This window comes from Vipera ursinii (genome assembly GCF_947247035.1).
Source record: "Vipera ursinii genome assembly, chromosome: 3".
In the NCBI taxonomy this organism is placed as follows: domain Eukaryota; kingdom Metazoa; phylum Chordata; class Lepidosauria; order Squamata; family Viperidae; genus Vipera; species Vipera ursinii.
In genome coordinates this window covers 165,490,260-165,514,170 of record NC_139516.1, presented here as the reverse complement: position 1 = coordinate 165,514,170, position 23,911 = coordinate 165,490,260, and the positions used below count along the sequence as shown (strand labels likewise).

General features: G+C 35.2%; 1 protein-coding gene across 4 annotated transcripts in view; it reads left to right on the top strand.

Moving 5' to 3' along the window:
* ROCK1 (Rho associated coiled-coil containing protein kinase 1) overlaps positions 1–22,429 on the top strand; it is an 84,809-nt gene extending 62,380 nt beyond the window's left edge. For 2 of the 4 annotated variants that reach the window (XM_083360519.1, XM_083360518.1), the window contains 9 exons: positions 1,396–1,584; positions 6,978–7,143; positions 8,445–8,515; positions 9,040–9,128; positions 10,998–11,076; positions 11,175–11,436; positions 12,448–12,652; positions 17,428–17,484; positions 19,868–22,429. In XM_083360519.1, the coding sequence (XP_083216645.1) occupies positions 1,396–1,584; positions 6,978–7,143; positions 8,445–8,515; positions 9,040–9,128; positions 10,998–11,076; positions 11,175–11,436; positions 12,448–12,652; positions 17,428–17,484; positions 19,868–19,871 (1,122 nt within the window). In that variant the 3' untranslated portion in view covers positions 19,872–22,429. Of the gene's footprint in view, positions 1–1,395; positions 1,585–6,977; positions 7,144–7,959; positions 8,009–8,444; positions 8,516–9,039; positions 9,129–10,997; positions 11,077–11,174; positions 11,437–12,447; positions 12,653–17,427; positions 17,485–19,867 lie in introns of those variants that run through there. The other 2 variants (XM_083360520.1, XM_083360521.1) reach the window with 2 other exon arrangements.
* Positions 22,430–23,911: the final 1,482 nt, after the last annotated feature.

Below are 23,911 nucleotides of genomic sequence, written 5' to 3'. Positions count from 1 at the left end.
AGCTTAATTGCCCCCAACAATCTGGGTCCTCATTTTACCTACCTCGGAAGGATGGAAGGCTGAGTCAACCTTGAGCCTGGTGGGATGCGAACCTGCACTAATTGCAGGCAGCTGGTGTTACTTAAGGAGGCATTAGCCCACTGCTCCACCAAGGCTCTATAAAATAAATAAAACAGGTTCATATAATAGCAGAAAAAACTATACTGATCAGCAATAGGGAACCTGTTCCTCATTTCTTTTAATTGTGATTAGCTTTGCCTTGCAATGTATATACAGCCTTCTCATAAGCATTTGCCATTATTCTTATTAATATTTAAGATACCTGAATAGAAAGCGTGACTCAAAAATCAGTAATTAAATAAGTAATGAGTTGTCTTTCATACAGATACAGTGTTTTCTGCGTAGGACATCCTAGTAATACATATGGTTATTTTACATCAAAGTAAAACTGAGAAACGCTGTTGATAGTAGTATCCTAGATAGTTCAATGGACTAATTTAATAAAAGGCAGATTACTACATTTCTGAATGTTTAGGTTGACAAACATTTAGATATACTAATGCTTCCATGAGAGCCAATTTGTTGTAGTGATTAACACACCAGGCTAAAAACTGGGAGATCTACTTATATTCTACTTATATTTTAGGTAAGAAGCCAGCTCAGTGATTTTGATCCAATTACTGTCATCTCCACACTGTGTGTACAGTTATTAGGAGTGAGTTGCCTAATAATTATGCACATCTTGATATGGGGTGTTGATCTCCTTAGGCCATACCCTCCCTCATTACACAAATACATATCACCTGATTTGCTTATGTCCATTAAGCATTCACATTTATATAGTTTGGAGGTTGAAAATATGCATGAAAATCATGATATGGTCAAAATACTCACTTGCCTAATAATTGTGCACACAGTATAGGAAGAAGGCAATGGCAAACTACTTCCAAAAATGTTGCCAAGAAAACTTAAGAGACTTGCCTAGGCAGTCATCAGGAGTGAATACCGACACATGTACAAAAAAGTGCTTCCTTAGATAGCTCATGGTTATTTGTATGAGTTAGAATGACTTAGCCCTAAAAGTGTGTTCCAGATGGATGTGAGATACATGTATTTATTAACTCATTTTATGTTGTGAAATGTTAACATTTGAGGTTGTTTTAAAAAGTAAATGAAATGGCTTCCAAGAGAAAATGTTAATTAACTCAAAGTAAAGCTATTAATTATCTACTGTGTCTTTAATAGACTAAGTTGAGGATGTTCTTCACAAAATATTCAGGTGGTAAAATAATATTTGATATTTATTGTCTACATAGAACTCTTCTATGCTTACATTCCAAGGTTAATTTGTTTTAATGTGTCTACTTTGATGCTCTCTTATTTAATATGCAATAGGCTGTCAACAAATTGGCTGAGATTATGAATCGAAAAGATTTTAAACTAGATAGAAAGAAAGTAAATATGCAAGATTTCAAGAAAAAAGAGAAAGAAAACCGAAAGTTACAGTTGGAACTTAACCAGGAAAAGGAGAAATTTAATCAGATGGTAAAAAAATATCAAAAGGAGCTTAATGAAATGCAAGCGGTAAGACTTTTAACTTAATTATCAAATAGATTTACTGATCATATTCTCTTTGAAACCCAAGCTATATTTCAGATTTATTTATTTATTTTATTTATTTTAATTCCATTTATATCCCGCCCTTCTCCGAAGACTCAGGGCGGCTTACAAGCTTAGCAGTAGCCTTCATTCTATGTATATGCCTGCTTATTAGGGCTTTCATACACCCCCCCAAGCGGCATTATTACAAAGTCAGCTTAATTGCCCCCAACAATCTGGGTCCTCATTTTACCTACCTCGGAAGGATGGAAGGCTGAGTCAACCTTGAGCCTGGTGGGATGCGAACCTGCACTAATTGCAGGCAGCTGGTGTTACTTAAGGAGGCATTAGCCCACTGCTCCACCAAGGCCAAAGATATATTTAAAAGATATATCAAATTCAGTTTGTTCAAACATTGTGGTTAATTTGTATTATTCACTTAAAGGGACAATATGTGATAGGGCAGTGAAAATATAACTCTTCTGGGTTGATGAATCCATTAAGTGTTGTAGAATATCCCAAAGAAAGGAAGACAACCTGAAGGCTGAATATGTTATTGATTGGTAGGCCCCCATTGCTGCCTTAAATCTCTCTTAGGTTGCTGTTACTGTAAATAGAAAGATCTAAAAAGAGAAGCAATTAGACATTATTTCTTGAGCACAGTGTTGCTCCTTAGTCCTAATTTCCTATTGACAGGGTAATATGCTTGCAAAATGATTGGGGGAAAAAGGCATACAAGAAGAATTAGAACATTCTTGCTTATTGTACAATCTTCCCCACAACAATTGCAGCAAAAGCATAAGGCAGATGTAGAGCTTGACAACATGCAACCACTCCAATGTCATTTCTCTGCTGTGGACAAATTAAAATAGCAAGCTACTTAATTTCTCCAGAGCAATACCAATTTTCTTCACTATCTCCCAAGTGTACTGTTTATTCACTTATTCTTTTTTAGGATTACATTACATAATTTTCTTGTTTAACAATGCTTAATCCATCAGTTTACTTAAATCTATGTATTTGTTGTCCAGCACATAATTTTTGTTTTCTTCCATTTGTTTGCCTCTATCTCACAGTTCCACCTATTAGGCTATCCGTTTTTATCCTATCTGTCAGTGTATTGACTCAGCCACTATTTCTCTCTCTTTTTTGCAACTGATTGAAATACCTGTTATCATATATTTAGAACAGAAGAAATAGTGTGCCCAGACTACTTGATAGAGGAGTTCTAGTGCCAGTAGAAGAAACATTCTCATACCTAATTCCACTTGAGTTGGGTAATCTCTAAGGAATTCAGATTCTATATCAAATAGAACTTTAAAGGTGACAACCATGAATTTCACTAAATCTTATTAAGATTTATTGAGAAGAAAGGGATTGAGTTACCGTATTTTCCGGCGTATAAGACGACTTTTTAACCCATGAAAATCATCTCAAAAGTTGGGGGGTCGTCTTATACGCCCAGTCGTCTTATACGCCGGAAAATAGTACATAAATCAATCGAGTGCCCCCGTTCTTGCAAAGCAACTTCAAGCCTCCTTAGTCCAGTCCCCCCTCCAACGTGACTCTCCCTTCCCACCCCCAAGAGCCTCTCAGCCCCTTCCCCTCCCCCTTGCAAACGCCAGACCCCGGGAGCTCTTGTGTATATTCCAAAGGGTGGTGGAAGGAAAAGCCCCTTTTGGCTCCGGCTTGGCTGCAAGTCAGCGAGCCCGGGAACGCACGCCCTCCCCTCTCCTTAGGAGCCGGGGACTCCTTAGGAGCCGGGGAGCGATGCTGCCTCAAGAGGGAAGAGCGTCGGGCGGGAGCCGGCAGGGCAGTCCTGCAGACGCGCGCACTCCCCGGCTGCTAAGGAGCGCTCCTTAACAGCCGGGGAGTGCGTGCGCAGGACTGCCCTGTCGGCTCCCGCCTGACGCCGGACGGCTCCGCTGATGCTGCCTCAAGAGGGAAGAGCGTGAGGCGTCTGCCATGGCTCCCCGAGGACTCCTTAGGAACTGGGGAGCGCGCGCGTGCGCAGGACTGCCCTGCCGGCTCCCGCCAGACGCCAGCCTGCCCTGCTTCCTCCACAGTGAGAGGGGAAGGCGTGCCTTCCCGGGCTCGCTGATTTTCCGGCGTATAAGACAAAAAATCTTGAAAATCATCTCAAAAGTTGGGGGGTCGTCTTATACGCCCAGTCGTCTTATACGCCGGAAAATACGGTACAAAATTTTTATCAATTAAACTGTTACCCATATAAAAGCAGAATATTCCAATGTACATTATAGTAGATCTTTCTCTTAATTGTTTCTAATTTCAATTCTATTATATGGAAACTATTACAAATTATCCACAAGAGCATTCTATGTGCATAAATTTTCCTTGGCAGGTGGAATCTGTCAACATTGCTGCATGGCTGAAGAGCAAGATTCATTGTCATTATTTTTCTGGTCTTCCTATCTAGAGCTTTTAGTTTTGCTTGATTCCAGTTCCATCCTATAACCAAACTTGAGACACAACTGAAAAGAGTCTAGATGAAGCATGCCCAGCCCACAGGCTGTATGTGGCCCTGGACAACTAGTAATATGGCCCCACAAGATAAAAAATGTTTAAAGGAAATTGGTTATTTATATATACATTAATATTTTACAGTTCAAAACTAATCATCATCATCATCTTCCAAGGGGACTCACTTTCACCACTACTGTTCAACATCGCATTAATTCCATTGACAATAATATTACAAAACACAAAACTGGAATACCACATCTCAAGCCAGCATACTATACATGGATGACTTAAAACAGTATGCGAAAAGCCACAATGAACTTGAATCAATACTCAATGCAGTTCAACTGTTTAGCAGCAACATCAGAATGGACTTTGGACTTGGAAAATGTGCTATATTATCCATGCAATGAGGAAAAATGGGAAAAATAGAAGGAATAGAACTGGGAAACAGAAATATTATGAAAGCACTAGCAAAGGATGACGGTTACAAATACCTAGGCATATTGGAAGCAGATAACATCTTTATTGGAAAAGTCAGAGTCAACACAAGGAATACATCAGAAGAGTCCGCAAAATACTAAAATCAAAGCTGAATGGTGGAAATATAATTAAAGCCATTAATACATGGGCAGTCCCAGTGATATGCTACTCAGCTGGAATGATCAACTGGACATTAGCCGAATTGGAACACCTAGACCGGAAAACACGTAAACCTTTGAACATGCACCACACTCTACATCCACAAGTGACATTGACAGATTGTACCTGCCAAGAAGAATAGGGGGCAGAGGGCTACTGCAAATCCACCAAACTGTAGAAGAACAAAAACGAAATTTGAATGACTGTGAATCAAAGTACAGAAAAATTGCTGCAGGCTGTGAAAACAGAGAGCATTATCAAAATAACAAACAAAGGCAGAATATAAGGAAAAACGGCTGGATGATAGATTAAATAGATGGAAAACCAAAGCTTTGCATGGACAACATTTGAAAAACATTGAAAGAAAATGTGTAACAACTTGACATGGGCATGGCTTAAGATGGGAACCATAAAGAAAAAAACAGAAGGCTTAATACTGGCTGCTCAAGAACAAGCACTACAAACTAATGCCACGAAAGCGAAGATACAAAAATCCACTGACAATCCAAATTGCCGACTTTGCACCGACAAAGCTGAAACTGTTTCACATTTAATATGTGAGTGCAGCAAAATTGCGCAAACTGATTACAAAAGTAGACATGACCGAGTTGCTAAACTAATCCACTGGGCATTGTGTAAAAAATACAACTTGCCTGTGTCCGAAAAGTCGTGGGAACATAGGGTGGAAAAAGTTGTTGAGAATGAGAGGGTGAACTTGTGGGACTTCCGAATACAGACAGATCGCCATTTGGAACACAACACGCCAGATATCACAGTTGTAGAGAACCGAAGCGTACAGCTGATTGATATCGCTGTACCAGGAGATGCCAGAGTTGAAGAAAAAGAACTGGAAAAAATTACGAAATACCGCAACCTGGCCATCGAAACAGTGCGATTATGGATGAAACGCATAACAGTGATACCCATTGTCATAGGGGCACTGGGAACTATTTCCAAAAACTTTACAAAATACATCAAGAAATTGCAGCTTCCTTCAATAACTCCAGCAAAGCTACAAAAAACTGCGCTACTTGGAACATCTTACATTTTAAGGAGATACCTGGTTGATACCTAGGATGCTGGCAGCAACCCGTGTCAACCATTGCCAGTCAATTTGAGTGTTCAGTTGACTGAGTTTCATATTTTATGAATAAAATAATAATAATAATAATAATAATAATAATAATAATAATAATAATAATAATAATAATAATAATAATAATAATAGGTTGGAAGGGACCTTGGAGGTCATCTAGTCCAACTCCCTGCTCAGGCAGGAAACCCTATACCATTTCAGACAAATGGCTGTCCAGTCTCTTCTTAAAAACATCCAGTGTTGGAGCATTCACCGCTTCTGGAGGCAGGTTGTTCCAATGGTTAATTATTCTAACTGTCAGGAAGTTTCTACTTAGTTCTAGGTTGCTTCTCTCCTTGATTAGTTTCCATCTGTTGCTTCTTGTCCTGCCTTCGGGCACTTTGGAGAATAGCTTGACTCCCTCTTCTTTGTGGCAGCCCCTGAGATATTGGAACACTGCTATCATGTCACCCCTTGTCCTTCTCTTCATTAAACTAGACATACTCAATTCCAGCAACCGTTCCTTGTACGTTTTAGCCTCCAGACCTCTAATCATCTTTGTTGCTTTTCTCTATACTCTTTCTTCTCTCAGTATGGCCTAGGCAAGCAAAAGTTTGGACACCCAGGATCTAGATAATCTTTTTAATCCAGGCCCTTCTGTAGGTACAGCCCACCACTCTCAACTAACCTCTTTAAAAAGGGAAGGTTGGAGACAGGTTGATAGTTATCTAAAATATCCAGCTTCTCTACTGGTTTCTTGAGACAGTGCACACTTTAGGGTCCCTTTGTTCAAGGTAACTTTCACTAACAAGATGAGACATGCAGCTAATCAATAGGTGATGGAGATAACATTGTGAGAAACCTTCCACTTCCTCAGGATCCACAAGTTCAAAAGTCATCCCAGTTCATTTCACGTGACAATTTTTTTTTGTCATCTCTGCTGATACTCAGCCAGTATCTGAATATGAGCACTATGCAAACTTGTTTCAGTGGCTTGGAAATTCATTTTCCCACCTGGCATTTCCCAGCAGGGACAGAATAACTTTAAACAATATGCTTTATAGCGCTCTGTTAATGTGATATAAATGGAAATTGTTTATGAAAATTGACTTTACTGTTAATTACCAGCTGAATTCATATAGATAGAAGAATGGTTTACCCCATTTTCTGTTGAATACAGCAACTGGTGGAAGAGTCCACATACAGGAATGAACTTCAGATGCAGCTGGACAGTAAAGAGAGTGATATAGAACAATTACGTAGTAAAATTTTAGATTTGCAGCAAGGCATGGACTCTACTAGTGTTGCCAGCCTTCAGGCTGATGAAACAGACGGAAGTGTTACAGGTAAGAGAGTAACTCTTTGTAATTCTCCATCATGTTATACCAAAAATACAGGCAGTCTTCAACTTATGACCACAAGTGAGCCCGGAGTTTATGTTGCTAAGTGAGAAATTTGTTAAGTAAGTTTTACCCCATTTACAAATTTTCTTGCTACATTTGTTAAGTGAATCACTGCAGTTGTTAAATTAATGACACCGTTGTTAAGTGAATCTTGCTTCCCCATTGACTTTGCTTGTCAGAAGGTTGCAAATGGTGATCCGGGACACTGCAACCGTAATAAATATGAACCAGTTGTCAAACATCCAAATATAAATCCCATGACCATGGGAATGTTGCAATGGTCATAAGTCACCTTTTTCGGTGCCATTGTAACTTTGAACGATGACTAAATGAACTGTTGTAAGACGATTACTACCTGTACTATCCTGTTTAGATAACATGTCAACTTTTAAATATTACTTTTTCTTTTTTCCTCTATATTTTATACATTTGTATGGTAAATGAAAATAGATGTTATCATCACAAAGATATATGAATTTTAATATTTACATCACTATTTTGTACAAATCCATACACCTGATAATTTCTCTTAATATATAGCTTATCAAGTAGCTTCATATCAAGAGCCCTTAGTTCAATAATAGTAACTTGAATTTGGATGTAATGTGTTTTTGATATTTTTTATATGAGAATCAAGAATTTCATCAGCTAATTATTAATTTTTAATTAAGCTTCACATCATAAATTTGTTCTTTCATTTTATCATTCTCTGTCATTTAAAATGGAATAAATTGCTTTTTTCTTATTCTTTATATCTAGCTGATTCTTCCCACATTCCTTATTTATTTCTCTTCTGTTCTTAACTTCTGTGAGTAATGGGACAAATGGGGACTTTTTGCTTGCTCTTTTGCACTTTCATTGTTGCTTTCAACTACTGTATATTTATGCAAAATATTTAATTGCTCCCACTCTATTATGAAATTAGGAATATAATTTTTGTAAAACACCTTTATGCTGAAACAGTTGCCCATTGAGATCCTGTCAATTAGGTTAAAACACACCCATTGAAACAGTGTTGGATATAGTTTTATAACATCTTTGCAGATTTTGCAATAGTGCCATGGTAAATGAATTTGTGACTAGGCATGAAAAAAGCTTCAGTCCTTTTTCTTGTTTAGCTAAGCTTACTTCTTGCTATTTTATTAGTTTGTTTGATCATTGCTAATGGCTGCATGAAAGCAAATCTTTTCTTTATAATTCTATGTGAATAAAATGTTAACCAATATATATCGGTTTTTATACAGAATCAAGAATAGAGGGCTGGCTTTCAATACCAAGCAAAGGGAATATTAAACGTTATGGGTGGAAGAAGCAGGTATCCAATAACTTACCTTTCATGAGCCAAATCAAGTACTGATTTTGACTTGAATCTAGAGTACAGATAAAGAAAAAATTGTATTTATAATGGGAATTAATCAACTCAAATTCAGATATGAAACATTACAGTTACCAAAAAAAATAAGAGAAACTATTATATGAAATCTTGTCTGCTGTTAAAATAATTTTATCTACAATTTATATTTAAATATTTTTTATAATTTATATTTATCATACCATGCAGAACTTAAAGTTATTTAACCCAGATATGAAAATATTTTGATACTAATGCATTTAAAGTGTTACCAAAAATGTAATTTGGCTAAAAAAATATTTTGTATTACTTTGTTTACCTTTTATTGTAATATACAGGTGGTTAATTTAAGTTTCTATAGCTGCTTATATATACAAGACTTCATGCCTTCTGTTTGCCCAGAAAATTTGACTTGCTTTAAATGATTTTCATCCCAAGCAAATAACATAAGTCTCTAATGATGTCTTTTCTTTTCCTTTCCCCCCCAGTATGTTGTGGTCAGCAGCAGGAAGATTCTGTTCTATAATGATGAACAGGATAAAGAGCAATCTAATCCATCTATGGTATTGGATATAGAGTACGTTTTTCTGATATCAATTTGAGATAAAAGTAAAATAATTTTGAAGTCTAAAAAGACCGTAGGTGATTGTTGAAGTGTAATTGACTTTAATTATCCTTCTTCCTAGTCATTTTCCAAATTATTTTCTCTAAACTTTAAAAAGTATATTCCAGAACATTCTTGATTTAAAAACACTTCAATAAATACTGCAAATACTTAGAGGCAGGTTGGACATAGAAAACAGCTTTTAAATCACAGTAGTCAGTAGAATCCAGTAGATATTGGAAAGCCATGTTATTCTCCAATAGTAAGAAAATTCGGAGTCTGATAGCACCTTTTCACACTAACACATTTTATTAAAATGGAGAAGCTTTTATGAGCTATATCTCACTTCAGCTGCAATGGAGTGACTAGAATGATGTATGAATTAAATTTGGGTTGAGGATGCTAGTTATGCAGTTAACTTCATTTCAATTGTGCTGACAAAATTTTCTTTTTTCCAAGATGGAAAAGAAATAAGACACTCCATGATAGCTCTCAAAAAAACTATGGAGGGGCCTCCAGAAATTTCTTGTTCAATTATGCTGGAAAACTCATATAACAAAAGATTTTATGATATTGCTAAACACAATGTTTATTTAACACAATTTAGTTGTTACTGCTACTTATATTCTCTCTCACATGTAATCTGCATCTGCATAACTACGGTAACCTGTCTTCTGTCTCTTCCTACCTTTTCACTTGATCTTAATTTAAACCTACATCATATTAGTCTCTCCATTGCATCTGATGAAGTAGCTGTAGCTCTCAAAAGATTATGTTTTTTAATAAAATAAAAAGATGCTACCAGACTCTTCCTGATTTTTGGAATCCAGCAAAATCCAGAAATAGAATTCTTGGAAAAGGATGAAGTATTTTGAATAACTGCCTGAAAAGGAATATTATCTCTTAATTCTTTTTTTTTATTCTGTATAATATTTGTTTCCACATAGTAATAATCTTGTAGTTTATACTTGATTATTTTTGGTTGTGCAAGCAACTTGACTCAACTTTTAGAGGTCATATGGAGGGATTTTCTCTATGACATGGTTTATACTGCTTGAGGGGAAAACTGTTTTTAGAAGATGACAGAATATTCTTCTTACAGTATTTTGTGCATAACGAGTAATATAAATAGGTATAAATACATGTGACTAAATACACACACACACACACACACACACACACACTATTTATATTACTTTATAAATTTATAAAGTAAATTACAGGTTTATAAACCGGTAATTGCAAGGTGCAGAAATATAGCATATATACACTATAGAATTCTACAGTATAGAATTTATCATTAAAAAAAATAACTATGGTTGTCACAGAAATTATATTGACATTGTAGACATTGTCACCAAACACATTTTATCCAATATCCATTCTACTCTGTTGCCAAAATCAGATTGATCATTATCATTGGAGTTCTTGTTTTAAGATGATTAAAAGAATTAAAAATTGTGTTCATTTCGGACTTTTGTCAAAATCATCTAAAATTAAAAACTTCAGTAGTATATTTTACTTTAGCACAATATGGTGGACCACTGTAATTACAATATGTACGTTCTCAAACTGTAAATACAGTAAATACAGATTACATAAATAATGTTTACAGTCATCACTTTAAAAAAGTTGGCGTTCTTTTTCTGGTATTTAATGTATTTTTTTTTCATTTACGAATATTATGTGTTGATCAAGTGGTGTGTTACATGGGCACAATAAGGAATATCCCCTATGAATATGGGATATTAACATTAAATAGTTAACACTTTATTGTTAAACTAGATGATAAATTTGCCTTGTACTGAGAATGATTATTAACACAATGTAATTTCATTTTAGTAAATTGTTCCATGTAAGACCAGTTACACAGGGTGATGTTTATAGAGCAGAAACTGAAGAAATACCCAAAATATTTCAGGTAAAAAACATTTGCATATTTGTTTTTAAATATTCACTACTTATACAGTGTCAGGGACTGACACAAATGTTTACATTTTTTTGTTTTGCTTTACTCAGATCCTATATGCCAATGAGGGAGAGTGTAGAAAAGACTTGGAAGTAGAATCAATACAGCCAGTAGAGAAGACAAATTTTCTGCATCATAAAGGTCATGAATTTGTTCCAACTTTATACCATTTTCGGGCCAATTGTGAGGCTTGTGCCAAGCCTCTATGGCACGTATTTAAGCCACCCCCTGCACTGGAATGTCGGCGATGCCATGTTAAGTGCCACAAAGATCACTTGGATAAAAAAGAAGAATTAATAGCACCATGTAAAGGTATGACACGAGTCAATTGTTTTTAACTATTGTTCAGTGTGTTTATAATGGTTCCAATACACTGTATGCATGTATAAAGTTATTGCTGAAATTGTTGACCTAAATCCTGATTAATTTGCCTGGAATCCAGTGTGTGTGTTTGTGGGTGCGTATGTACGTACGTACGTACGTACATATGTATCAATCTAATTGAGTTCAGATGGATTTATGTTTTTAAGCAATATGTTATATTGTTTTTTGCAAGGACGATCTGTTTATTGTTGTCTCAATCATAAACAAATCCATCATAATTAGAGAATTAAGGCCTTCTAAAAACATTTTAGCTAGTGGACAGTAATACATATCCATATGTCTGCTCCACTTTAATCAGAGGTACCTCTGTGTTTGTTATCCCAGTAGATAACTATCTGCCCAAATGGAATATATTCCTTAGAAATTAAACTGGTCTGTTTCCAAAGGGAGAAAGGAGCTGTAAGGTTCCAATGAGCTTCCAATAAAAGTTTCAGATGCACTTTAACCAAATACAACTTTAGCATTTTGAGAAAATGCTGTGCCCATCTGGAATAGTGAAAAGATGGTATTGCTATTGCTGATCTTTGCATAATCTTGATGTGCCTACATTTGGTGGACTTATGAAAAACTATACCCAAATATTTAAAAATTATCACTTGCTCTATTGTCTGATCATTTAACCATCAGGATGAACTCTTTAAGATTCAGATCTTAATTTTGCTATAATTGATCTCAAGTGCTTCCTTATAACAATACATAGGTAAGCTTCTCAGATGAATCTTAGACACTCAGTGCCAGATTGTTAGTGAAAGTCAGTAAGCTTTTTAATGAAATAATTTGGTTATATTTTATATTCTATGTATTTTAAATGCTGTTCTTGTGCATCACTAAGGCTCTCATTGGAAGGAAAAGCAGATAGTGGTGATAATATAGTTTGCAAGCAAAATAGGCTATATATTCTTTTTCTCAATCAATTTGGCTCTATTTTCTTCTGAATAGTAAGTTACGACATAACTTCAGCAAGAGACATGTTGCTGTTGGCATCCTGTCAGGAAGATCAGAAGAAATGGGTTTCTCATTTAATAAAGAAGATCCCCAAAACACCACCATCTAGTTTTGTTCGTGCTTCACCAAGGACTCTTTCCACAAGATCTACAGCAAATCAGTCATTCAGGAAAGTTAAAAATTCTTCTGGAAAAGCTAGGTGAGATATGACCAGATTATATTTTAATCTTTTTCCCAACAGAAAACCAACTATAAATAGATTTTAATACAAAAATATCAATGAAAATTATCAGTATATTATAACATTGTCACAATGATATAGATGAAGTCATGTTCAGTAACAGAAAATATGAGATGTTTCTTTTGTAAATGTTTTGCTAAAGATAAAATTAAAAGCCTATACTGGGTATATACAGTCTTTTAATAATAATAATTTTATTTATATACCGCCCTTCTCCCGAAGGACTCAGGGCGGTGAACAGGGCAAGCATAAAAAATACAGAGTTACAAAAGTTAAAAAAGGATTAAATATATGCCCACTAAAAACAGTAAATACAAATATTAAAATAACAATAAAAAACCCCACCCATCCCCCATCAGGCCAGGCCGGCTTGTTCAAATAAGAATGTCTTTAGGTTGCGACGGAAGGAGCGAAGATCGGGCCCCATCCCGAGCTCAACCGGTAACTGATTCCATAGCTCCGGGGCGCCCACAGAGAAGGATCTTTTGTGTTTTCATGTGAAACTAGACATTGTGGTTTCTAAATTACAGCTTAATAGCTCAGGGCAATTCTCAGTTATTTAAGAATCCTTATTAAAACAAATAATGGCTGTACAAGCAAAGTGCAGTATACAAACCCTGTCTTAGTATATCTAGTATACTTGCAATTGTATATTGCATACAGGTAGTCCTCGACTTACAATCACAATTGAGGCCAAAATTTCTGTTAAGTGAGACATATTAAGTGAATTTTGCCCCATTTTATGATATTTCTGGTCAAAGTTAAGTGAATCACTGCAGTTGTTAAGTTAGTAATACAGTTGTTAAGTGAATCTGGCTTTCCATTAACTTTGCTTATCAGAAGGTCACAAAAGAGGATCACAGGGACACTACCATAAATATGAACTACTTGCCAAGCATTCAAATTTTGATCACGTGACCAAGGAGATGTTGCTATGATTGTAAATGTGGAAAATGGTTATGTCACTTTTTCAGTATTATTGTAACTTTGAACAGTCACTAAGTGAACTGTTGTAAGTTGAGGACTACCTGTGTAAGGTTTAAATTATTATTTCTATTTATAAATAACATTTACTCTTAAATGGATACTCTGTGAATTATGTGAACTAAGTATCATTCATTCATTCATTCATTCACTCACTCATTCACCCACCTTGTGTGGCCAAGTCTCCTAAACAGAACAACCTGTATGTTACCTACCTAACATCAAATTGAAACAACTACAGTATATAAAAATCCAAAAAACATATTACAGAAGGTACATATCCTAAGTCCTATCACTGATGGTTTTTGATAGAAGCAACCCAGAACATACTCATTCTATCATACCTTGTGGGATGGGCAACAATAATTGGGAATAGACAGTTTTTTACAAGTATCCCGCTGTGTGTTATTAAGGTCTTTATAAGTGATAATCAGCTCGAATTGCATCCAGAAATCCCTGCAGCTTGTAAACCATTGGTATTATGTCGTTGTCCCATGGTGCACTTGTAACTACTTGAATGACTACATCCTGGACTATTTGTACCTTCTGAATGGTCTTTGAGGGCAATCTCATGTAGATCATGTTACAGTAGTTCAAACAGGAAATGACAAGGCATAAATAATTATGAGCAGAACTTGTTGATCCAGGGTTAAACGCAGTTTCTGCACAAGATGCACAAAGACCCTCCTGACTATGAGTGCCATCTGCTCCTCAAGCTGGAGCTGATAGTCCAGGCAGACCTTTAGGTTCTTGGAGAATGCAACCCCTTCTAGAACTAATCCCCAGTTCTATGGGATATTACTGTAAAACTCACAGAAACTCAAGTTTTTTTTTTTGATGCATAAACTAAACCCTGTTGTTCCACAGACTATATGCTGGGAGAAAACCTTGATTGTGTTATTTAATTGGGCAGGAGTAGAGACATATAGCTGATTATTATCACCATATGGGTGATACTTAATCTCATTCTGATGGATGACTTCACTCAGTAGATGTTAAATAGGTGTGGGAGTGAGTAGAACTCTGAGGACATATGGAAAGCAGGGGCATAAGCCTGGATTTCGACTGACCTGCAATCAACAGGAATTGGCCTTGGAGGAAGGAAAACTACCACAGTATCATGACACTCATTCAAAACCTTCTAAACCTATCCAGAATGATAGTACAGTTGATGGTATTGAAGATTGCTGATCAAAAAAGATTATGATGCACCACCCATCCCAAACCCACCAGAAATCATCAGTGTCATCAGTACTATAGTGGTATGATATCCAGAACCAAAATGCAACTGAGAAGTCTCCAGATAATTTTTTTGTGCACAACCTTTGAAGCTGCAGCCAAACTACCTTCTCAACAACAACCTTTAGAAAGGGCAGGTTGGAAGCAAAGCAAATATTCTCCATTGTCATTGGATTCAGCAATGGCTTCTAGAAAAGGGGAAGGTTCAGATGCTGATTGGATTATCTTGTCATCCAAGGATGAATTTATGACCACATGCATCTAACCATGTTTCCAAGGAGACCTTGGTTAGTTAGGAAGCCATGGATTTAATATAGAGATTTATAGCCCCAAGAACTCCATCTACTTCCTTAAGAATAACAACCTCACTCTTCTCATATAACCAAGATAGACTGTGCCACAGTCAACTAACTCCATAGGATCTGCATAGTTAGAGTTTAGTTCAGAGTAAATTTTATCAAACATATACTTTGAATAAATCTCAGAATGGCCCTACTGAAGTTCCCTGTCCCCTCCCTTCTCAAGAAGTCTTGGGTCACCATGAACAGAGCCAACAGCAGGATAAAAATGGAAAAATGATTATGCATTACTGTTCTTAATAGTATGAGGTAGTAAAGGTTTTACCTGCTTTCAATTAGATTTGTTCTTCATCTTTCTCAGGTGGGATTCTAGGTATCTTTTTTCTCATTTTATACTTCCTCTGAAATCTAAGGAGCTCTCCAGAATCCATTAACAGGGAGAGCCACTTATTAACCCACTTATTCCACCATCATCCTCTAATTCCAGGCAGTGACTAAAGCCTCAGTCAAACTATGCATACCTCTAAAATGCATGTGCCTAGGGCAATACAATCTCCTAGATCCTTCCTCTTCTGGTAGGGAGACGTTGTGGAGAGTTCCAAGGCAATCAGACCACTCTGACCATGAAAAGAGTCTGATGTTAGCATTCTCTACCTTCAGTTCACTTCATTACTTTGTTGGACCTGCTTAAAGTCCCTGGTTATCATGGTGGCCATGAATTCCCAAACTATCTCTGAGTTCACACCAAAAGAAGGCAGATCTGAATCCTCCAGTACTATAAGTCTGAGGACCTCCTCTGCCAATCTACCAGCTTAAATATCAAACCTGCTCTGCTACTAATTATTCTTAGCATAATCATTTCAGTTCCTTTGAAGCATCATCTCTGCTTTTACAATAACACAAGATACCATCTTTTAAAACTCATTTTGATTCCACTTTTATTCCATCTCTTCCATCATTCCTTTTGCTTCATTTGCACATTGTGTAATTTTTATTCAATCATGATTCCTGTAATACTGATTCTGAAATCAGAGAAGTCATGCAAAGTTATTTTTATTTCACTGTGGAGGTTGTGTTAATGATCAAGTTTCTCGACGTCTTTCTTAAAGCACAAATTTACTTTAGTATTATTTAGTTCTAAGATATTAGTGCATACAGTATTCAATTAAACATTCTTCGGCTGTAATTTCTGTGGCATCCTTGAAATTTAATACTGTAGCTTTCGGTGTCTATTGATGTTATTTGTGAGGGAGCAGGGCTATTCATAGATATCTATACTGATACTTTTAAAAAGTGTCCTCTTTAAATATAAAACAACTGAAATACCTAGTACTTAGGCAAAACATTACTATCTTACTAAAAGTATTGTTGCTACCTTTAATTCTGATTTTTTAAATAGAATTTGCAGCATGTTTAGCATTTTCCACCTGTTACTAGGCAGAGTTTTTACTGGTTTACCTATCTAATCCTAGACATGATTTTTCATCGTATAGAGTGCTATATTACTTGAGATAAGCTAGGTGCGATGCATAAATAAAGTTTTGAGTGTAACACAAGTATGTAGAATGGGTGAAAATCCACATGAAAGCTGTATGTCTCTGAAACATTCTAAGAGAGTAGAGACAGAACAAAACACTTTAGCACACAAGGAATTTGTCTTGGTACATGCAAAACAACAGAGCAATAATAATCATAATAATGTGCCAATAAGAAAAGATGGTAGAAAAGATGAGAAGGATAATAGTAGGATCCAATCTGGGTTGGTCACCAGAGCCAGAGGTTTAGTCTTCTGAGCTTTCAAACTCCTGCTGGAGCCTATCTACAGGGAACTTCTCTCTACATAGAACTTTCTATACTTTCTAAAAAAAAATTACCAGATCTAACAAGATTCTTCGGGAGCAGTTCATGTATATTCATAGCTCTTTCATCCGTGAATCTCTTTTAATTCCTAGGCATTTTAAATTCTTGATCTCTTAAAATATCTTCAGTTTAAAAGAGAGATATTTTTTCTTTACTTCGACAAAACTATTCATTTGTTGTTGTTTCTCCTCCTTTTGTTTCCTACTCCTCATGAATTCCTATTTTGGATTGGCTTCCCATTTTACTCTGTAGTCAGGTCATTTCTCCTAGACCACCATTTTTTCACACAGCATATAGTTAGCCTTTAGGGCATGTGGTAATTATGAAATGTTAATTTCTAAATCTCAATAGGTCAAAGGAATATGGATCTGTGGGGGACATTACTCATTCAGAGAATTCAAGTTACTGGTGAGTAGCTTTTGCTTTTAAATCCACTGGTACTTGTTTCTATAACAAAAGTAAGAAAGCAAAATTACTTTCTTCAAATAATAAAAAAGGAACTTTCTCAAGGTAAAATGAACCTTGCCTAATATTTCTCAGACTCTTGGGGTTGTTTTTAAAGAAATCTATTACTTTTGCTTCCCTTGGTCATTTTATATCATTTGCTCAAAATCTTTGGTATGCTACACATTATTCACTTTTTGATACTGTTTGTAACAGAACAGTATGTGTATCTTCAAAACAATCTTTAATTCTACTATGCAGAACATGGCATGGTGATGGAATCCTATCTTATGAAAAGTACATTTCTCTTAGTACTTTTTACTGCTTCTCTATCTTATGGGTAAATGTATCTTTGTTATGGACAACCTTATCTAACCTTATCCAGAAAAGTTTTAATTCTGATCCATATAAGGGCATTGCTTAAAATCAAATACATTTCATGGGTAAGTAAGCTAGAGTTCGAGAAAATACTCCAAGTTGATCATAGTAGTTTTGATTAGGATAATTTTTTGTGGATAGAAAAGAAAAAGTCAGTACTATTATATCATTTGTAATTTGAATGATGAACTTGTTTCTTTTTCCTCAAGAAGGTTAAAGCACTTTACCTTGACTTTCAGACATTGCTTTTTAAAATTGTTCAGATACTGCAGTTAGCACAGAATAGGATGAAAACTCATTAAGGCAGGCTTTCCAATTTTATCCAAAGTTTTGTACAATCTTCTTGCTTTTAAAATCTAATAAATTTGTGTCATAACTGAACTATACATCCAGCCATAAATACTTTAAATATTACATTAGGCATGAATTTAATCAATTTTCTTAAGAAAATCATCTTAAGTCTTTCTTGTCCCTTTTCCCAATTCTGCCAAGAATTATGTTAATCTTCCTTTGTTATTATGAATTGTTTATCAATCCTGGTATTATTGTATAATGAAGAGCCTATAATATCTACATTATAAGAGATAATAATAATAATAAATAATAATAATAATAATAATAAAAAAATAATAATAATAATAATAATAATAATAATAATAATAATAATAATAATAATAATAATAATAATAATAATAAGTTGGAAGGGACCTTGGAGGTCATCCAGTCCAACCCCCTGCTAAGGCAGGAAACCCAGGTACAAAATAATCTTATTTAAACATTGAAAAGTAAATAGCTTTGCATGGTATACCAGGAGTCAAGATTATAGAAGATAATTTTAGTGGGTTCTGGTAATTTTAATGTGTAAAATTGAAAGAAGGGACACCTGCCCACAATAATGAAAATACTGTAACATGACTTTGAGAAACAGACACATCTTATTTTGGCTCAAATAACCCAGTGGAACAATTATTTAAATTTCTGTACTGAAAAATGCCACTCAGTTGGAAGAAGTATTTTAGAACATAACCATTACTTTAGAAACTGGACTTAAAAGGGTGTTTTGTTATTTATACAAATAAGCAAAAATAATAAAAAAAAATCTGTCACAACTGTTCATTCCTGCTTTGAAAAGTTCCTCGGAACAGAAGTTTCAAAGTTTAATATTTATTTATTTATATCCCATTTATTATTTTTTATGAAAAACTCAAGGCGGTGAGCTACTCTTTCCTCCTCTTCTTTTTCCCATAATCCTAGTAGGTGGGTGGGGGCATAAAATAACAGAATAGCAGAGTTGGAAGGGAACTTGAAGGTCTTCTAGTCCAACTCCCTGCTCCAATAGGAAACCGTATACCATTTCAGACATATGACTGTCCAGTCTTTTCTTTAAAATATCTAGTGTTGAAACACCTTCAACTTCTTGAAGCTAGTCATTCCATTGGTTAATTGTTCTAACTATCAAGAAATTTTTCCTTGGAGTTGGTTCTCTCCTTGATTAGTTTCCGTCCATTGGGAGATTGATTTGGTCCAAGTCACTCACCTAGCTTTCATGCCTAAGGCAGGCCTAGAACTCGCAAGTATCCTGATTTGCAGTCTGATGCCTTAATCAGTAGACCAAATTGGCTTGATCTTAAATATTTATTAATTTAATTACTATGCTCTGTCATTCCTTTATCAATAGCTTTATTAGGTGGGAATCTATTATTAATATTAATATAGTATAGTATATTAACTTTAAAAACAATGGACAAGAATGAGGGGATCACAAAATCATACTTGCTAGCTGTCATAATTATTAAGGAAATACATTAACTATGAAGAGGTTCTGATTTTCCCAACATGAATATTTTACAAATATTGCTGCAGGTGCTTTAGTTTAAAAGATAAAAATAATATTTTCTTAACTCTACAATGTAATCTGAAATGATATAAAGATCTGTAATTCTGTTTTTTTTTGTCTTGTTTATTCCAGTTAACAATATGTACAAGCTTCATGGATCTGAAATGGTGCAGTCTGAGAATGGTGGACTTTTTTCACCATACAGAAATGTTCAGACCGGTTGTTCTTTCTGATACAACTTTCACAAGCTTCAGGGCTAAGACTGCTGTTACTCACTCCTCCTTGCTTTGGCATAAAAAGCTCGCTGAGGGTATCTTATTGCGGGTTTGCCTTAAGGTAGATTAGATCAATTATTACTATGTAATGCAAGTAAAAGCAAATAAAGCTTAGGATTAGTGCTGTCTTTAGAAATAAATGCTTGTCAATCTTAATGGAATGTGGTAAGCTTTTCTCATATCAGTGAGAATGAGAGAACTCTTTACCCTATGAGAGGGATATTTATATTGGGATAAGCACACAGACTTTGAATATAGAAAGAAGGTATCTCAAACTGAGAGAAGCTGAAATTTTCATTGAAGACTCGAAGTTGTGCTAAAGCAGCAAAATTTGCTTGAAAACAAAGTCTTATGTAATCACTTGAACTTCAGTGCCTTTTCTGTATTGTTATTAATGCTAATCATTCGTGATAGCTCAAAGTATTACACAGTTTGCTTTACAAAATATTAACTTCACATATTGGTAAAGGAGGAGAAAATGAGTAATTAAGGTAATCTATGCATTATTGCCAAGCCATACAGAATTGTTTTTCAAGTGGCGTTAGAAGTAACTTAAAACAACCAAGTTTGGAAGTATATTTTGGTTCATAATTTGTATAACATGTTTCATTTAAAAAATTGAAGTGTGAATCACAGCAAGCATACACATATGCCTATGTATGCTCCATTTAACATGTAAATTATTGTTAGAATATTTTTATTGGTTGTTGCCCTTTTAGTGCCTTATTCTGAGAATTCTTTTACTGCCATGTCAAATGAATTTAGAAAGTTCAAATACCTATTGCTGTGTATCAGTAGTTTTATTGATTGAAATATTGTAGGATCTAGTCCCATTTTCAGTTGTACAGTCTTGAATAAAATTGTTGGTTACCACAAGATAATTTAATCATAATACAAATAGTAGTAAACATTTTTACCATGAAAACAATTTAAATCTCTGTAACATGTTAAAATTCCAGGTAAGGAGTTGAAATACTTTTTAAATTCTTGTCTTGTAGCAGGAATATTATTATGGTATTAACCGTATGATTTATTTTATTTCTTAACCAAATACCTCTTTAGTAATTTATAATGGCTTTGCAGTTATGTATTAAATAAGAAGCACTGGAAAAATGATTTGTCTCCATGGCGATTTGCATGTTTCAAGTGGTGATGAAAGCCTTAGCAATAGATATGTAATAAGCATATCTGTTAATACAACAATAGTGACTTGTGCTCGTTTAATACAAAATAAAACTAATTTATGAAATAATTATTTTGAAAATGACTGTGGTATTTTTCTCCAGAATACAGTTCCTAGGAAGTTTTGGAAACTGTTATACTTTACAGATGACCAACTGTTAGCATATTTAAATCTGATGCAACTTGATAATTTTTTAAAAATTAATTTTTATGTCATACTACATTTTAATACAGGGTAAAGTAGTAGAAATCGCATAGGATATTAAAGAACTTATTTTGATAATTAAATTGTTAAATCCATTTACTAAGCACATAATGATTTCCATCAGAAGCCTTATACCAGGTACACAGCTCTTACAAATATTACCGGTATATTTACATGAATTTTAATTTATGCATAAACCATAATTGTTAATAAAAATATGTCACATTGATCTCTACACTGGAAATCAGTGATATTGCTCTGTTACTCTATATAAATAATATGGACTCTAGCAAAGCTTAGGTAAATAATAGAATTGAGAGAAGATTGACAACGAATGCTGAAAAGTTAAAAGACTTTAGGAAGTTAGTGTAGTTAAAGAAGGCCAGAGGAATTTGATTTTGTCAAAGCGGTCTGAGAAAAGAGGACAGAGTGTTTGCGATAGGAAGGTGAAAGACTGGGATGACTGACGTATAGTGTGAGAAGGCATAAAGATCAGCAAGTGGAAAGAAGGAACAAAGGAGGATTCATGTGCTTGAGAGAGTATAAAGCCAAAGAGATGGGATTAACAGAACTTTAAAGTCTTGTCACTGATTCAGAGCGTGGAAAAGGGTCCACAGAGTGGTTACATAGACCGATAGGCCTATAGTGAAGAAGCAACTTAGAGGAAACTGAGAAACTAACCAAGGATATGATTACTGAATTTGATTGTTTCCTGGTTAAAACTAGTGGAGTGAAAAGGTATGAATTTGAAATATTTTGAGCTTGAAATGCTCTACAATACTCAACATTGAAAACAGCTGCCCAAGCTATTGTAGAAGAGTTCTGATCTCTAAATGGTACCATTTTGAGTTGGAAACATTTTGTCAAAATAATGGCAGATTGCTTCTAATAAGGTTCAGAACAACTCATTTCAATCTTGAATTGTTTTATACTCTTCTAATTAAAACTTTAAAATTAAGGGTCTTTAAAAGAAAAATTACATACTGTTTCCATGAAAACAAAATAGAATAAGTTTGGTTTGTTGTTGGTTTTTTTTTAAAAAATAGGTATAAACATTACCTGTAAATATGTAATTTTCAATGTTCCTACCACTGTTAACAACTTCAGTAAATGGGATGAGTGATGCCTAACAGCAAGACAGAAATAATCTAAGCAATACATACCCAAAGAGTAGCTAAATAACAGCAAAACTGACATAGAATTATATATTATAGGGAGAGGTATATTGATGCAGAACAATACTAGCCCATCTATGAAATGTTGCCATGCATTCTGGAGAATTATGCCTAAGCCCAAAATTTAGGTTACTGTGTTTAATCTCCAGGGGCTATTTTATAATGTTAAAAGAATTCATTCCTGTGATGTGCATTTGTAAACATCTAATCATGCCTGATTGTGAATTTGGTGTCAGGCCCCTCCCTGCAGTGTCAGTAAAGTGTGTGTTTTAATGCAACAATTCCAACTATATAATGTATCAGATTTTGTATTTTTAGTACTGTTAAGTTTTCATTTTAATGGTTTGTTCTTTGGTATTCCTCAACCCATATGTATATATTTGCCACCTTATAAATCCATTTCATGAATCATTTGGAGTAGCTGTTGCCTGTAAAACATTATGCTGCAATAAAATAAACCAATGACTCTTTGAATTGCCAAAAAGTTGTTTTAGTGCTCCATGGCTGTTTCAGAAGTGTGCTTTCAATAATTAGTTGGGGGGGGAACTACCCAATATCACAACTTTGTACACATTTTATCTTGTTAAAAATCATAGTGGACATCAAAAATAAAAACTAATTTTATTGAAAGTTTTGGGTTTTTTTAAAAATTTAGCAATGGATGGGGGGAAAGAGAGATTCCAAGATGGCCAGTTAGGAGACAATTGGAGCAAAGGTGTTTAAGAACATTCTTTTTTAAAAACAAGACAAAACTTTGCATTCAACAACCTTTAAAAGGATTTGCTTCTGCAGTAAGAGCAGCAGCAATATAACATGTTGATATATTTTATCATATTTATTATTTTCTTCACATTGAGGAGAAACCTGTTTGGAGAAGAGTGAAAGAACAGTGTGCAGGTGTGAGTGGAAACATTACTCTCTAGGCCAGCCATGTCAAACTCGCAACATCATGTGAAGTTGCACGATGTATCAGCTTTTTCTCCTTTGCTGGCAATGGCTCTAGGCCAGACATGTCAAACACAAGGCCCGGGGGCCGGATGCGGCCCGCGAAGTGGTTTCATGTGGCCCGCAAAGCCATCCTGGAAACATTAAGGGTACGGCCCCCGCTGTCTTGGCCCCGGCCCAGGCTGGCCAGAAGCCAATGTACAATTTCGTGGTGGTCATCTATGCTGAAATACATTCAGTCTTAGCTCCACAAGGCCATCTGGAAACAGTGAGGGACCGGCCCGTGCCGTGTCGGCACTGCCCCCTCAGTGCATGCTGGGGAGGTATCACCCTTTGTGAGAAATGAAGAAATGCATCAAAGCCTCGAAGTGGCCAGCACATGGCCCTGCCTACT